At 50.1% G+C, this 12363-nt stretch overlaps 1 protein-coding gene across 1 annotated transcript in view; it reads right to left on the bottom strand.

Annotated features, from left to right (window-relative positions):
• The window catches only part of LOC114866900 (matrix metalloproteinase-17-like), a 31652-nt gene extending 20195 nt beyond the window's left edge, over window positions 1–11457 (bottom strand). The window contains exons 1-3 of the mRNA XM_029169139.3: window positions 10929–11457; window positions 672–804; window positions 460–595 (exon numbers count right to left, since the gene is read on the bottom strand). Of these exons, the coding sequence (XP_029024972.1) occupies window positions 460–595; window positions 672–804; window positions 10929–11063 (404 nt within the window). The 5' untranslated portion in view covers window positions 11064–11457. The remainder of the gene's footprint in view (window positions 1–459; window positions 596–671; window positions 805–10928) is intronic.
• Between the last annotated feature and the right edge of the window lie 906 nt (window positions 11458–12363).

Below are 12363 nucleotides of genomic sequence, written 5' to 3'. Positions count from 1 at the left end.
CGCTGTATAAATCAATCTCCCATTCTGTCAGGCTGCCATTTTACTGCTGTGTGAGATGTGACTATATTATATTGATATTTATAACTGTGCCTTCTCCAATTACGTCTTTATCCGGTGTCATTTTTAGACATTTGCCTTCGTGATGCTAATAAAAGTGGGAACTGCAGCATCGCGGCTGCACGTCACCGTTGTGCGTTTGCGTTGTGTGTGATGTCACTGCTTTAAATAATAGAAGCCATTAGCGGGAACGTGGCTGGTCCCGGTTTGAAGTGCATTCAGCTGCTCTGGATTTTAACTGGTGAGAAGTTCTGGGCTGTACCCATTATGACGTCTCCTGCACCTACAAACCACCACGGTCTTGGTTTTGCCACCAGCTGCTGAGAACAGTCTTGCGTATTTTTCTATCTGAAACGTGAAGTCGTCACGTGGATTAAAAGCCAGCGTTCCGCTGCTTCCTACCTCCAGGACAGATGCCTCTTGTTCCATTTGTTCTGTGGGATGAGGCTCCGTTTGCTGCGGCCCGTCGACCCCTCGGCCTCCGACACATCTGGCAGAGAACATCTGGGTGTTTTCATTAGGCCCAGGGTGGCCTGGTCTACGGAGTGAAGAAGATGAGCTCCTGTGTTACATGTCATGGTTGGACGCTCACATCATGAACCTGCATACTGTACCTAAGACCCCCGTCTCCTTCAGACCTCCGAACCGCTGCATGGCTTTGATGGCCTTGGTCAGCGCCTCCTTGGTCTGAAGCTGACCTGTGACTGGGTCCGGGGGCGGGAGGTAGCCGAACTTGCTCAGCCAGTCCTGGAAGAGAGAGCAGACAGAGGTCAAAGGTCAGCAGAGTCACAAAGCCGCCGAGAGGCTCCGAGCCGTTCGTGTTTACACGCGGCCGGGAACGGGCGAGGTTAATTAATGTAGCTTAGGTTTCGACTGCAGATGCTCGGGAGCCAAGGCCGTTCACCACCAGGCCATGAATTCAGCTTATACCCCAGGCTCCTGCTCTTTTCATCTGTTCTGCTTGAGCTGCACATAGTAACGGACCTTGGAGTTTCCATCTGCAAAGGGCAGACTGCTGCTGATACAGCTTAACATGAGACGATGGAGGGAAATAAGCGGTCTTTCATTTAATGGTTTCTTTTCATAACCAGAGCTTGGGTCGAATTTTACCTTTTGCCATTTACATATCACACTCCAGCCTGTAATGATGACAGATTAGTTCTGATGTAGCCCATTCTTCAAAGAATGATATGAGTGAGTAACGGAGCGTAGTCCAGCGTATGGGAGCGCTGCCTCCTGTTAAAAGGCTGGAGCTGCCGCCAATCACAGCCGCTCAATTGATGCATTGATTGGTTTCGTAGCACACGGGATCTGACTTCCATCAGTCAGATCCATCAGAGCTCGAGCAGCGCGGCTCTTTTCCTCCTTCCTCCACTTCCCACAAGGTTTTCCCTTCACCTTGTTTATCTCCTTCTCCGTTTCATTCATCTGTCTCGGCTCAGCCGAACGCGCTCGCGCCTCATGAAGCGAGTCAATAGGAGATGGCAGATACCAGGCTTTTGATTAGCACTCGTCAGAGGTGAGTGACACAGATCAATAGCGAGGCGTTCCTCCCACATCGACGGCGCGGGGGGGAAATCCCGTTAAGTGAATGACTTGGCTTTAGTGAAGCTCTGGGACGGCTGATATTTGCCTCCTCATCCCCGGCGTCGCTCAGGGATCGAGGAAGGTTTACTGGGAAATTGAATAGACCCTCGGCAGCACTGAGGAGGATGACAAACAGCTGCCGTCCCGTTTGTAAGCGAGAGCCACGGACCAGTGGGAGAAGTCAAAGCGACCAAAGGATGGAGCAAAAACGAGTCAACAAACAAGACAAGCGATGGCAGCGATCTCCTGAAGTGTTCCGGTGTGGTTTTTCATTGTTTGTGGAATATGCACGCAGACGAGACGCTGCGTGATGATAGATGGAATCGGTGGCGTCTAGAGAAACACAACCTTGTGTTTTCACACGGCGGAAGCAGTCGCTCATAGGGGGAAAATGTAAGACCTACCAGGAGTTCAGCTGAATCATATACAGCGGTGTCACTGTGTCTAGGTGAGATACTGGTAAATAGTTCACACAGCCTGACTGAGTCTAATTAGGGAATCACAAAAATGTAATTATTTGATAACATTATCAAATAAGTGCACTTATTGCAGAATGTCAACAATTCGCGAAAAGGCGAGAGATAAACTGGCGATTGAGCGTTTACAAAATCTGCACGAGCCTCAGATTTAATAAGACGAAGCACAACGAGGCGTTTCTCCTGGGGTCTGCACCCACGAAATAATAAGTGAAAGCCGTGAAATGAGCGAGTGCAGCGTGCACAGAACACACACACACACACGCACACGCACACACACACACACACACACACACGGGCCGGCCGGAACAACAAACTCTTCTGTGCCAAATCTGTGATTAATAATAAGAGGACAGTCACAGATGACTGGGTTTCCTTTAATCACTCATTAACACACACACACACATACACACACACACACACACACACACACACACACACACACACACAGACACAGACACACACACACACACACACACACACACACACACACACACACACACACACACACACACACACACACAAATGATGTCTTACACTCACATTACGGTTCTGCATCCCAAATGAGGAGTCTGTTCAGAGCCTTTGATGCTACAGCAGCGCTGTGTTTGCAGCCGTGTTTCCATTTCTTTGCTTTGCATTCATTGCTCTGCAATAAATAACAATATGGACTCGCGCTGGTTCTTCTTCTTGAAGCCCACTGGCTGATTTGTACTTATTTTAGCGTCTCATGTTGTCATGTGCCAATAAGAATCCTTTAATCTTTAATAGAGACCTTCCTCTTAATCAGTTGTTCAGCAAATAAATGGCGTTGACGGCAAATGTGTTTTCAGCTCAAATCTGTTGTGTGGTCTGATTTATTGTCTTGCAAATTATTACAATATATTCAACAAAAGGACTGTAACAGCTCAGTTCATTACTGGGATGAGGCTATGATCAGCACGCACTGGAACGAGCAGTCAAAGGAATCTAAATATAGTGATAATGCAAAATAGAAATGCTCAGTTAGTGGAATTGCTGTTCTCAAGACACCTATAATTAACAGGGCGCGGTTAAAACACGGCAGCACTCAGTTTAATGAAGGGCACATTACTGCTGATGTCGGGGCTTGACCCTGTGTCCCAGCCCAGTCCCAGAGGGCCTGGCTACTTAGCATAGCCCCCTCCACGGTCAAATTACCTGCCCCGGCCTGATTTACTATTCACGTTGGATTTATGGCTTTAAACCAATGCACATGTTACTTTACAATAACTTCAAGAAACAATGTTGTGGAAGAAACAATGTGACATAATTAAACATTGGATACTTTATCTTTGATCATGTTCTTACATTGCAGAGCAGGGTCCAACATAATACTGGTCCAGAAGCTACACTATGTTAGAGGCCGGCACCTTTCGAAAGCCAATGTACCATGAATAGCACCTTCCTCTCCTCCGCAGGGATCCGGGAACATTCAGCTCTTTGTCTCATGCTTTCTAACAAATCTGCAGGATTGGTTCTGCTCGTGTCATAATTTCTCCGTCCTCCGGTTCCTCAGAGTCGTTGTTAAAAGGCTGCACTCTGCGTTTCAATAAAGCAAACGTGATCCATGCACGAGGTAGAAGGCTGCAGGGCTGACACAGTTGTTGCTTTTAAATATGCTGTTGCCGCCATCGCTGATCAATACTCACAAATCATTTTTGGGAAATGGGCCCCAGGTATTTGCGAGTTGGATAGAATTTTGGATTTACATGATTTTTGCATTAATATGATGAAGTACTTTGATGTCAGCAATTTACTTCAGTGGATTAGCCAAAAACCAATTTGTTAGTTTATCTAAAAGCTGTTTCCCAATTGAAATTCTTCCAGTAAACGCTGAGCGCTATTTGTCATATCTGCGAGGCAGCTATAAAATAAGGATCATGGTTTTGTGATTTGTTTCATTTGTTTTGAACGACGCTACAAATTAGAATCTGGCCTGAAACAAACAAAAACAAATAAACAAAAAATAATAAAATTACACACTGACCTCCTGGACCAGAGGTTTGAATTTTGCATTCATTGATTTTTACCCTACAGTTTTTTAACATATGACTAAATTGCATGCTACACACTTTGTATCGCCATGGCAACATCTGAAAGGCAGCCTTGCCCTCATGCATGTGACCTCCTCTGTCCCACAGTACCTCCCTGTTTAGTCCTAATGAACAACCGCAGAGTTTCTTCCTCTTCAGCCTTGTTGACAGGAAATGAGTCATCGGGAGGCGTTTGACCCTTTGACCTCCCTGACACTCGGAAGGTCACGAAGTAGCACAGCCCACTGAATGAATAGGAACATGTAATGTTACTGTGTGTGTGTGTGTGTGTGTGTGTGTGTGCAGCTGCTTTCCATTTTACACCTGCTTTTTCGCAGAGAGGCCGTTTTTCGCTGGGATGATGTAGGATCTAAGAAGCGAAAGAAGGCTTAAGTGTGTTTGACTGTAGCTGCTGAAACCATTCCACAGACAAATCCCGGCAACAAACAATTTACTGAAGAAATGAGAAATGAAGGATTTTGTCTCATTTGTGCAAACAGATACGATCAAAGCGGGAGAATGCACGGGGTTCGAAAAAAAAAAAAAAAAAAGACGGGGAAACCGGGCTTTGACACGAAGCCTGAGTGACACGCTTAATCGGAGGGAAAATGGAGGCAGGATTGTCGCGTGGGCGCTAAACGAGAGAGAATGGATCTGTACCTGGAAGTCGAGCGTCCGCTCCGGCGCATTTGCCTTTTCTGCTGCTTCAAGCTAGCGTGACCTCTGCGAGTGTCTGGGGATTACAGCCCCTGAAGTGGGGGTTTAACATTAGCAACCAACCGCACACGCAGCTACACCTGGTTTGCCCCGAACTGCTTCCTGTTCCTGAAGGAGGCATTGTTGTGGGACGGTTTAGTGAACAGCTGCACAGAACTTTGCTGCGCTGGTTACTTTTCACTTTCTTTAACCACCGACGCGCTGTAATCAACGGGTTCGCAGATAATCTGCTTAATGCAGCAGCAAACACAATTCCAGGGGCGGGGGAGCATAAAACCCGGCTCGGTCCAGCGCGAGCGGCCCACTCCCTTTTCTCTAGGTATTATTTAGCGGGAAACAAGAAAACCCAGAACAAAGAGGCTCATGTGTCTGAACGGACCCACGTCCACAGCACGGCGTTCTTTGTGCGCCTCTGATGATCTGGCCCACTTGATATATTTAGCACTGTTTGTGCATAAATTATAGGAAATTTCCAGTGAATCTACAAAGGACAAGACACACGGCCCTGCTTCCGGTTGCAGATTCACGGCTGAGCCTCCATACGAAGTAGGTGAAGAAAAAACCAATATATATATATAAGCTGTAATGCTTTGAGTTCACCAAAGTACAATTAACTAACAAAACCGAAGGCACTAATAAGTTTCATAAGTTTCACTGCTTCTCACATACACACAACAGATGTTAACCTTCATCCAGCGCCACCAGTCAGACTGGAACCCAGCTGCTGCTCTGGCTGATTGTTCTGCTGTTGTATTATGTAAAGAGACTTATAATCCAACCTTTTCCAAACAGACGGCAGCGGAGACAATGTCATCAGTTTGATTTTACTTGGCTGCGGCGCACGCGCACCGCGCCGCTGAAACACTCAATCGCTGACGCAACGCGCACATAATGGAACACAAGTGTGACTTGTTGACAGGGTACAGTAGCGTGTGATGGATGTGCTTAATGTGACGCTCGGCTTCCGCTCAGTCTGAGGTGTAAGTGTCAGCCTCCAGACACTTGGGAGGCAAATCTGTCCTAATTTGCATGGTTTTTTGTGCGAGAGTGTGTGACAACAAGGATTAAAATGCGACTGTAAGTGAATCATTTAATCCCGGGTTTAGGAGCAGCTGGTGGTACCGGCTCGACTCTCGTCTGTATCTGGCGGCAGGAAGGTGGGGAGAAAAGACAAAGCAGGAAAAGACCACGGTTGGAGTGAGAAGTTGGGGAGAATCAACGCCGCCCAGATCAGATCCTTGTGCCAACAGGGCTGAAGAGGGGATGAGGATGCGCCAGAGTTCCTCCAGGGACCGGTTCTGTTTCAGCCAAACTGGAAGCTAGAGACTGTTTCTGTAAACACTCTTCATATTTCAGTCCATGCCAGAGCTGGATACGCGTCAAGTTGTCAAATAAACATGAAACGATTGGATCTAAAACATGTGAAAGGAGCATTAAGGTCTAGAATTTAAATGGAACCCTTTCATGAAGAAAACAAACCAGGTTATTAAAAGGAAGCTGGTCAAACAGAACGATGTGACACAACCTCAACTCCAAAACCTCCAAACAGAATACAGTAACGCTGAAGACGTCTGAAATCAAATAACACCTTTACAGTCACTGCATGTTGTAAACAAACACTAAAAATATCTTCTTGATAAGTGGCCACATTTTGCTTTGAAGAAAACCTGTTGATCGCGTTTCCTTCACTCTTTCATCCAACGCACACCGAACCACGTGGGGTGAGTTTGGATGAGGTGGTGGTGGAGGTCGGGCCGTGTTACGCAGCAGATATCAGTGATGCCCGGGTGCAGTTTGTTGCTGCTTCTGGCAAAAAAGTCTCAGCAAAGAGGCTGACGTAATTATCACAACATGGAGTGAGCGGTTTCACTTGTAAGTCAACAATAGCCCTGTAACTGGAGCTTTATTTAACAGGCCTAAGTTTCAGTAGCTCCGTGAAGGGAAGGAGCCAAATGGTCTTTGAAGCTCCTCTCCCTGTGGGTGGTGACGCTTCATGGCACCGATCCAGAGCCCACAGACACAATGGCTGAGAACCCCCCCCCCCCCCCCTCATCCCCTGATGGTCAGGATAAGGAGACAAACACAAACACGACACGCGTTCCTGAACGCAGCACACACCGTGTGATCGCACCCTGTTCAACCAGAGTCGATATCAATTAAAAGGATGGCTTCTAATTAGCTCCAGTCTCGGCTCCACGTTTGCTTTCCCGCAATTTTCCTGAGAAAAGTCTCCAAGTACGTTACGGGAAAAGGTCATTCGCTATTATATAGCGCTCATGCTAATCAATATTGCTGTACGTGGAGATTGTTTTTAAATCTCTGTGACCTTTAATGATATGGAAAAATGCCAATCAAGTCCACTTTGCTATTGTATTTCTCCAGCGCTGCAGTCGACATGTGAAGGCATCGGAGCTGGTGTCTGTCTAAGTGGCTTTTAAAGTTCAGCTGTAGGTGGAAACATGTTCAGTATGAGACCATGTATTAATGCATTGTCCTTGTTTGCCGCTCATAAAAGGAGGCCTTGAAAGCCATGGGTTACTATAGCGATCCGTACCGAGGATGACGGCTTCTGAATGCTGGCAGCTTACGCGTCTCTATGAAGACGCACATTCACAGACAGCGGTTAACACGAGACTGAACCAGAACCGCGCCGCAGCTCGCACAATCAGGAGCACCACTTGAAATTCTGCAGACTCTTAGTGGCTCATTAAATTAAATTGATATGAAGTTGAGTATCAACACTGGAATAAAAGGAAGTGGGCCTAATTGGCAGTGATGGAGGATGGAGACGCGGCTCCTCTCTGAACCCCCCGCTCCGTCGCCCTCGGTCCTTGTGGGAAATCGGATGTTGAGTGCGACGCCATCTTGAAGTTGACTCCAAAGATGATGTCCTCATCCAATCCCTCCTCCGCCGCGACTCGCTTGGGAAACGACAAATCCTAATGGGACGAGATCACGTGGACGTTTCCGACGGCCGCGACTCCCAAACGGGACGAACCCGACGCGCGATCGCACGCGCGCCGCGTTCGCCGTGATTCTGCCAACTGCAGTTCCGCAGCAGCTTTGTTGTCGCTTTTCTGGGTTTTCTTGATCGTGCTATTAAAGCGTCTATTGGCAGCTCCGTTGGCAGAGCTGCACGTTATTTTGGGCTTCAGCATGCGAGCCGGCGCAACACCAGAAACCACTGTAATTACAAGATCCAGGCTCCCTTTGAATAGCGACGGCAGCCGAGTCCTTGATCTGGTCGCGGACGAGGAGGGGAGGCGGCGCTCGCGGGGTTAAAATAGATCCGTCCACATGGACTTGATTTGGGGTTTTCTATATGGGGAGCCCTGCAGTGGGCGCGCAAGTAATTAAGTGGGTTCGAGCCAATGGAAAAAGAGGATTGCGTGCGGCGCTGTTATGGAAGACAGCGATGTCCTGCCCACAGTATTAAATCAATCACTACTGTACAATCAAACTGAAACAGAATACAACTACTGTGTTGTTGCTACAGAGGAGCGTTTGAGATCCTCAGCTCTGGTGATGAAAAGTAAATACACAGATCATCAGGCAGAAAAAAAGCCACACAGGACCAGATGGTGGAATTAGTTCATGTGATCACTCGCTGATTCATTCCTCCACCGTTCAAAGACACGAGCAGAGGAACTTCACAGCACAAGTGCGGCAACATGGAGTCGGAGCCACGCGTTCATCCTTTTCATTTTTCCTGCCGCTGTCGTGCAGAGAAATATCACATTACAGCTGCCAAACATCGGCTCCGCGCCGCCGCTGCAGCCGGGAACGTTCCCGATCCCGCACGGTGCGGATGGAACCGGACTTTGGAGACGCCGGCTCCGCCTCAGGAGCGCTGAGGTCCCGGGAGAACACGGGCGCTAAACCAAGTCCGGACTGGGTAGAAACCAGTTGGAGGACTGGTCGCGCGGTGGCTTCCTCCTCCCGAGAGGCCGAGAGTTTGTCACTTCCTGTCTGTCACTGCCGCCCGAGGGAGCGCTAAGGTCACGGATGCTGGTGATGCAGCGCCTACAGATCATCTGACCACCGTGTGAAACACGCACCCGACGGGAGGAAGCAGCCAACGACGCGGCGGCAGGCAAACACAGCGCGCTGTGATGGAGCGGTTGCGTAACCGCAAAACCACAAATGCTGACGCGGCATCTGGCGTTGTGCAGAGATGTTTGGGACCAGATAAGAGCCAGGCTTGGAAATCTGGAGCGCCTCGCAGCTTTCGGGGTTTGAGTTAATTACGGTCGCAGCGAACGGCGGCTGCGCTGAGAGGCGCGTGATGCGGCGGCGCCGGCGTCCCGCGGGACGACGGGCGCGCGAGGACACGCTTCTGGGTCGCGTCCCAGAACTGGGCCGAGATCAGAGGCGCTCAATTATCCACCTGCTCTCAGCTGAGATCAATTTCATCAATGCAGGAGGAGCCTTATTTAAAAGTCAATAGGCGAGTCCCAGGAGGGCGGGTGCTCAGCTGCCCCCCCCCCCCAGTCACTAATGTAGACCCCAGCCCACACCCCAGACAACCTGAGACCCCTTGTTCAAGATCAAGATCTGCCTTGTGATCAGCTGACACCGGAGCTGAACCTTCTAGTTAAAGGTGCTTAGACATCACCCAGCTGGATTTGCACCTTAAATACATCAAAGTTAAAATTTGGCTTAAAGTGAAAATCCCACATCCTCTGCTTTGAATCACGTTAACCTTAAACCAAGAAATCCCTTCTACTCCAACCAGCGACTGGGAATAATGTGACTATTAATGCTGAATCAATAAGAAGGAAGATGTGCTTGAGCTGCAAATCTGTGAAACAATGGGATCCGTCTCTGAGGCTTTGGAGTCGCTGTCAGCCCATTGTTCTGGTTTGGGTTTGTGGGTTTCTGTGGGCAGCTGCTCGATGCACAGGAGCTCCCAGAAACCGAGCGGTGCAGCGCGACCATGAGGTGCTGGAGACGTGATGTAAGGGCTGAGGATGGGGGTCTTAACAGAAGCCGAGAGTCGCGCTCCCATCGCTCCGTCCCTGCGGGACAACGCCGTCGGCGTGGCAACGACAAGCGTCCATCCACCAGACACTGGGCCTCTTTGGCTCCAGAGCCACACGAATGCAAACGCGATCATGGTCGCAGCGCGGCGCCGAGCAACAAGTGGCTGCACTCGGACCCCCTGGAGCCGTCCTCCGACGCCTGACGACAGCGGAGCCCAAAACGAGCAACGCCTCCGAGTTCATCAGACGTTTGAGCCCGTGAATAATGAATGCGTGCGTACAACAGCTGATGACGGAGGAGGAGACGGATGAGGAGCAGCGGCAGCAGCAGCGGCAGCGTGCTGTGAATCCCTCAGTGACTCAGGACTGGAACGCATTCATGCACCTCGTGGTAAAATGATGGGGTTTCTTTAAACTCTTATTGTGGCTTGAATCTATGCGGACGCCATTCGTTTGCTGATATTTGCTTTCTGGAGGAACACAGCGGTTCCAATGAATTACTACTGAACCTGCAAGTTAATTCACAACTCCAGCAACTCGACTGTGAGACGTCAAACTTGGCGTGGCGTCGGATGCTGGCGCGTCTGGAGGAAAGGAAATCCACAGTAATGCGTGATGGCACCGCTGGTCGCGGCGCTGGAACGGAGCCCCCTCTGCCATTCATCAGCGCAGGATATATAGGATGTCAGCCCGCTGTGGAGGAGGTCGATATTCCGCCAAGGCAAATTCATTCACATTTATTTATTGCGAGCCATTACAGGGATCCCGAGTCCCGCTTTGCAAATTGGCTTCTATTTTAAATTCAATCGCATCCGACCTCCAGCGTCACGCTCCCCCCGAGTGATAATAAACTGCGAGGTGTTGAAATTCAGATCAAGTATTGCAGCGTTAGCTCGCGTGACGTTCGACGGTGTGACGGGAGGCTCGCGCGGCACGCGCACACGCCGCGCGTCCAGCGGCGGCGCCGCGCGGAGCATTTGCCCCCACGCTCGGCGCAGAAGTGCTTTTGAGTGGCGAAACTTGCCCGGTCCCCGTAGCGAAGGCAGACAACTCACCACCCCCGTGTCCAGCTGCTCTGTAGTCAGCGGAGGCGCCGCTCCGGCCGCGGGCAGAAGACACAGGACGGGCACCAGCAGCAGCATCTCCGGGCAAATAATCCTCATCCACGCGTGGACACGCGGGGACGTCATGGTGCCCTATGACAGGCTGCTCCTGCGGGGCTCAGACACCGACCCCCACAGCCGCATCCACGGCAGCGGCCACACGCCGACGCGCCCGGATACGTCTACCTCACTGTGGAGCGCAAAGGCATGAAGCACATCCAGAGCGGCGGCGATTCACAAGTTTGCGTTCCACGCACACGCGAAAAAAAAGCGCTCGTAACTGCGATCTAAGTGGCCATGATCAGAGGAAACTCAGCGCGCATTGTACGTGAAGTCCATCAGATGAAATATCCGCGCAGCGAGCGGTGCCAGCTCCTCTCCTCTCCTCCTCTTCCTCCTCCTCCTCCTCCTCCTCTTGGCCGCGCAGGCTCCAGCGCTGGAAAATGAAAGCAGCTGCGTGCGGTTTTGTCCCGAGCAGCAGCAGCAGAGACCGCTCTTTGACGCACACACACTGAGCGAGGGTGGATGAGTGTTTGGCCCGGAGGGGGGAGGGGGGGGGGGAGGGGCGCTCCGCGCCCTTTTCTACTCACTTGGACACTGGTGAATTCATGACGCGCGCAGCACGACTCGGCGGCTGAGACCAAAGGCTTAAGTGGCGCAACACGTCTTGGCTCCAAGCCTCGTTTGAACCAGCGGCCTGTATTTTTATTACAGCATCTGCACGAAGCCGAACAACAAAGTTACGAGAAACGCATTTAGGATATTCATCTTTAGACGGAGGAAGGTTTTTTTTTTGGTTACTCTGGTTCCTATAATTCATCAGATTAAAGCCTATAGAGGTCTATTTGTGTGCACTGGTTATAGACAGTGATAAATAGAATAGATTCTCAAATCGATTTGTTCGGATATTCATGATCCCCAGAGGACAGATCCTACTGGTGTTTTACTGGTGCCCACAATGCGCCTCCATTCTCTGATGTCACTGACAAATCAGCATGAAACACACACACGCACACACGCACGCACGCACGCACGCACGCACGCACGCACGCACGCACGCACGCACGCACGCACGCACGCACGCACGCACGCACGCACACACACACACACACACACACAGTATGAAGACGAAAATAGTAATAATTACATTGTTTACTGTGTCAGAGCTGCAGTGGTCTGTTTGTAGATCCACATCCACCGTTTGTCACGTGCGCAGCTTTACGACGTGCACTTCACTGTAAATCATCATCGTAAGTTGCCCACACAGCAGTAAAACGCAGGCTCACATCTGTAACATCAAAGGGCGCATTAAATCTCCGAGCGCCGCCGTGTAAAAAGTTCACATGGCCGTTCATAAAGTAAATGAAGTTTAGTGGCGCTACCTTGA

This window comes from Betta splendens, chromosome 12 (genome assembly GCF_900634795.4).
Source record: "Betta splendens chromosome 12, fBetSpl5.4, whole genome shotgun sequence".
In the NCBI taxonomy this organism is placed as follows: domain Eukaryota; kingdom Metazoa; phylum Chordata; class Actinopteri; order Anabantiformes; family Osphronemidae; genus Betta; species Betta splendens.
The sequence above is the reverse complement of the archived record's forward strand: the minus strand, read 5'-3'. Positions and strand labels throughout refer to the sequence as shown.